The sequence below is a fragment of the Amphimedon queenslandica genome, unplaced genomic scaffold (genome assembly GCF_000090795.2).
Source record: "Amphimedon queenslandica unplaced genomic scaffold, v1.1 AMPQUscaffold_7149_Cont20897, whole genome shotgun sequence".
NCBI classification, from domain to species: domain Eukaryota; kingdom Metazoa; phylum Porifera; class Demospongiae; order Haplosclerida; family Niphatidae; genus Amphimedon; species Amphimedon queenslandica.
The window spans coordinates 1-2,025 of record NW_003552564.1 but is presented as its reverse complement, the minus strand read 5'-3'; the positions used below and the strand labels follow the sequence as shown (position 1 = coordinate 2,025).

Here is a 2,025-nt window from a genome sequence, read left to right as displayed (position 1 = left end):
TTTGCTGGACAGAAAATCCGCCATTTTTAAATACTGCACATAACATCATAAAATTAACTCTTTGTTTACTCAATTTAACTTCAGCTTTTTTGGAGGACGAGACTAGGTTTTGTGCTACTCGTTTCTGCTCCTTTCTTCCTGCTGTCGTAAGGAATAGTAGCTCTAAGAGTGATACGTTTTATCCAGCCAGACATGGAAGCGTTAGCCAGGCTCAACCAAACCTTTGCAATCCTTTCATGGCCGACTCCCACCAGCCTCACTGAGCCGGTGACTAGTCACATCTCCTGTAAACTACATTGTGCCAAGGAATATATACATGAATGTGTAAGGAGGATGTACCATTGTTGAAGGGTTGCCGGCAAGGGGACCCAATAGAAGGTCTTGTTGCCATTGGGTATGATAAAAAGCACTCAGAATGGAGGTTGATAATGGCATACTAAATAGCTAGTAATCTTTTGCAAGTTCAGGTTGTGAAAGCTATTGGCCAAATAAAGCCAGCCATTTTGTACCATTAGGTGTATGGCAGTATGCTCAAATTAAAACACACCAATCACTAAAAACTTTAGCACCCCTCTACAATTACCAGCCATACAGTATTATGATTGAAGTACTGAGGCACTGTTATTAATGTTAATTTGTAGGCGACTCCACCAGTTGAGGCAGTTATTCTTGTTCTCTCCTTCATCTGGTCTCTACTCTTGTCCTCTTCCTATGACTGATGGAGGAGCTAGACTAATTAAAGTGAGCAGACATTACACACAAATGCACATTATACTTAATGCATTACATACACATTTACATGTACATGTACATGCACTTACTGATTCTCTGGTGCTACTTCTTGTTATTGATTGCTTTTCTATAGCAACAGCCAAATTTTGCCAAAAATGTCAAGTAGAGAATTCTTAATTTTTTATAACATTTTCTGATACATATGCATGTTCTTATGTTGTGTAAAAAGTTTTGATCAAATTTAAATTTTTTACGAATTTTTAAAGTTGCTCAAAAATTAGGTCAAAGCCCTGTACTATAGTACAGGGGCATCGGCCAAATTTTGCCAAAAATGTCAAGTAGAGAATTCTCAATTTTTATAACATTTTCTGATACATACACATGTATACAAGTTCTTATGTTGTGTATAAAGTTTGAGTTGATTCCGATCAAATTTGGATTTTTAATGAATTTTTAAAGTTGCTCAAAAAGCCATGTACTGAAAAGCCTCAAATATAGCCAAACACCCAAATGGATCTAAAATGCTAAATTAATGCACACAATTAAAAGTGAACTTGAGGCATTTTTATTCATTTTATTTCTTTGTAATAATTGTGTACCTTATTGTATTGATAATATTGTATCCTCTTCTCTCTCCTATAGTTGAGTTATGCTGATATGTTGAAGAGAGTTGATCCGTTATGTAAAGAATTGAAAGATTTGGAAACCAAATCTGAGGACACTCGTCAAAAAGGAGAAGAAATAACAAAAATAATAGCAGAACTTGAAGCCTCTATAGCAAAGTAAAGAACAAAACAAAATACATTAAAAGTGAAACTTATATTTTTAATTTTATTTCTTTACTTAGATATAAAGAAGAATATGCAATGGTTATATCTGATGCTAGTGTTATTAAGAATGATTTATCAACTGTTGAGAAAAAAGTAAAGTATTTTAATAATTAAAGATACATTAATTATCTTTTATTAATAATTTAAATCATTAATTATTCATTAGGTGAGTTCCTCCTTCGTTTGCGTCACCTTGAGAAGAGTCTCCTCACTGCATTGAATGAGGTCAAGGGTCGTATCCTAGACAACAACAGGTACCCACAATTCTAATAATACATGTACTTAGTAACGCTACCACATTACTAATAGTACAGGGTGTTGGCCAAATTTTGCCAAAATTGAAAAGGAGAGAAATATTAGTTTTAATAATATTTTCTGATGCATATACATTTACTTATGTTTTATAGCAAGTTTGAGCTGATTCTGATCAAAATTGGATTTTTATGAATTTTTAAAGTTACTC

At 33.5% G+C, this 2,025-nt stretch overlaps 1 protein-coding gene across 1 annotated transcript; it reads left to right on the top strand.

The window, feature by feature from the left end:
- Positions 1 to 1,344: 1,344 nt before the first annotated feature.
- LOC109591815 (cytoplasmic dynein 1 heavy chain 1-like) lies at positions 1,345 to 1,854 on the top strand. The gene is made up of 3 exons (XM_020007451.1): positions 1,345 to 1,514; positions 1,580 to 1,655; positions 1,729 to 1,854. Exons 1-3 carry the CDS (start codon positions 1,390 to 1,392, stop codon positions 1,780 to 1,782), a joined length of 255 nt encoding a protein of 84 aa, XP_019863010.1. The 5' UTR covers positions 1,345 to 1,389; the 3' UTR covers positions 1,783 to 1,854.
- The last annotated feature ends 171 nt before the right edge of the window (positions 1,855 to 2,025 follow it).

Bases quoted from the DNA above. Each gene is read 5' to 3' on its own strand.
- LOC109591815 (XM_020007451.1), top strand. From the start codon at position 1,390: ATGTTGAAGAGAGTTGATCCGTTATGTAAAGAATTGAAAGATTTGGAA. The intron at 1,515-1,579 runs GTAAAGAACAAA...TTCTTTACTTAG, and splicing joins CTTGAAGCCTCTATAGCAAA to ATATAAAGAAGAATATGCAA. The intron at 1,656-1,728 runs GTAAAGTATTTT...ATTATTCATTAG, and splicing joins TATCAACTGTTGAGAAAAAA to GTGAGTTCCTCCTTCGTTTG.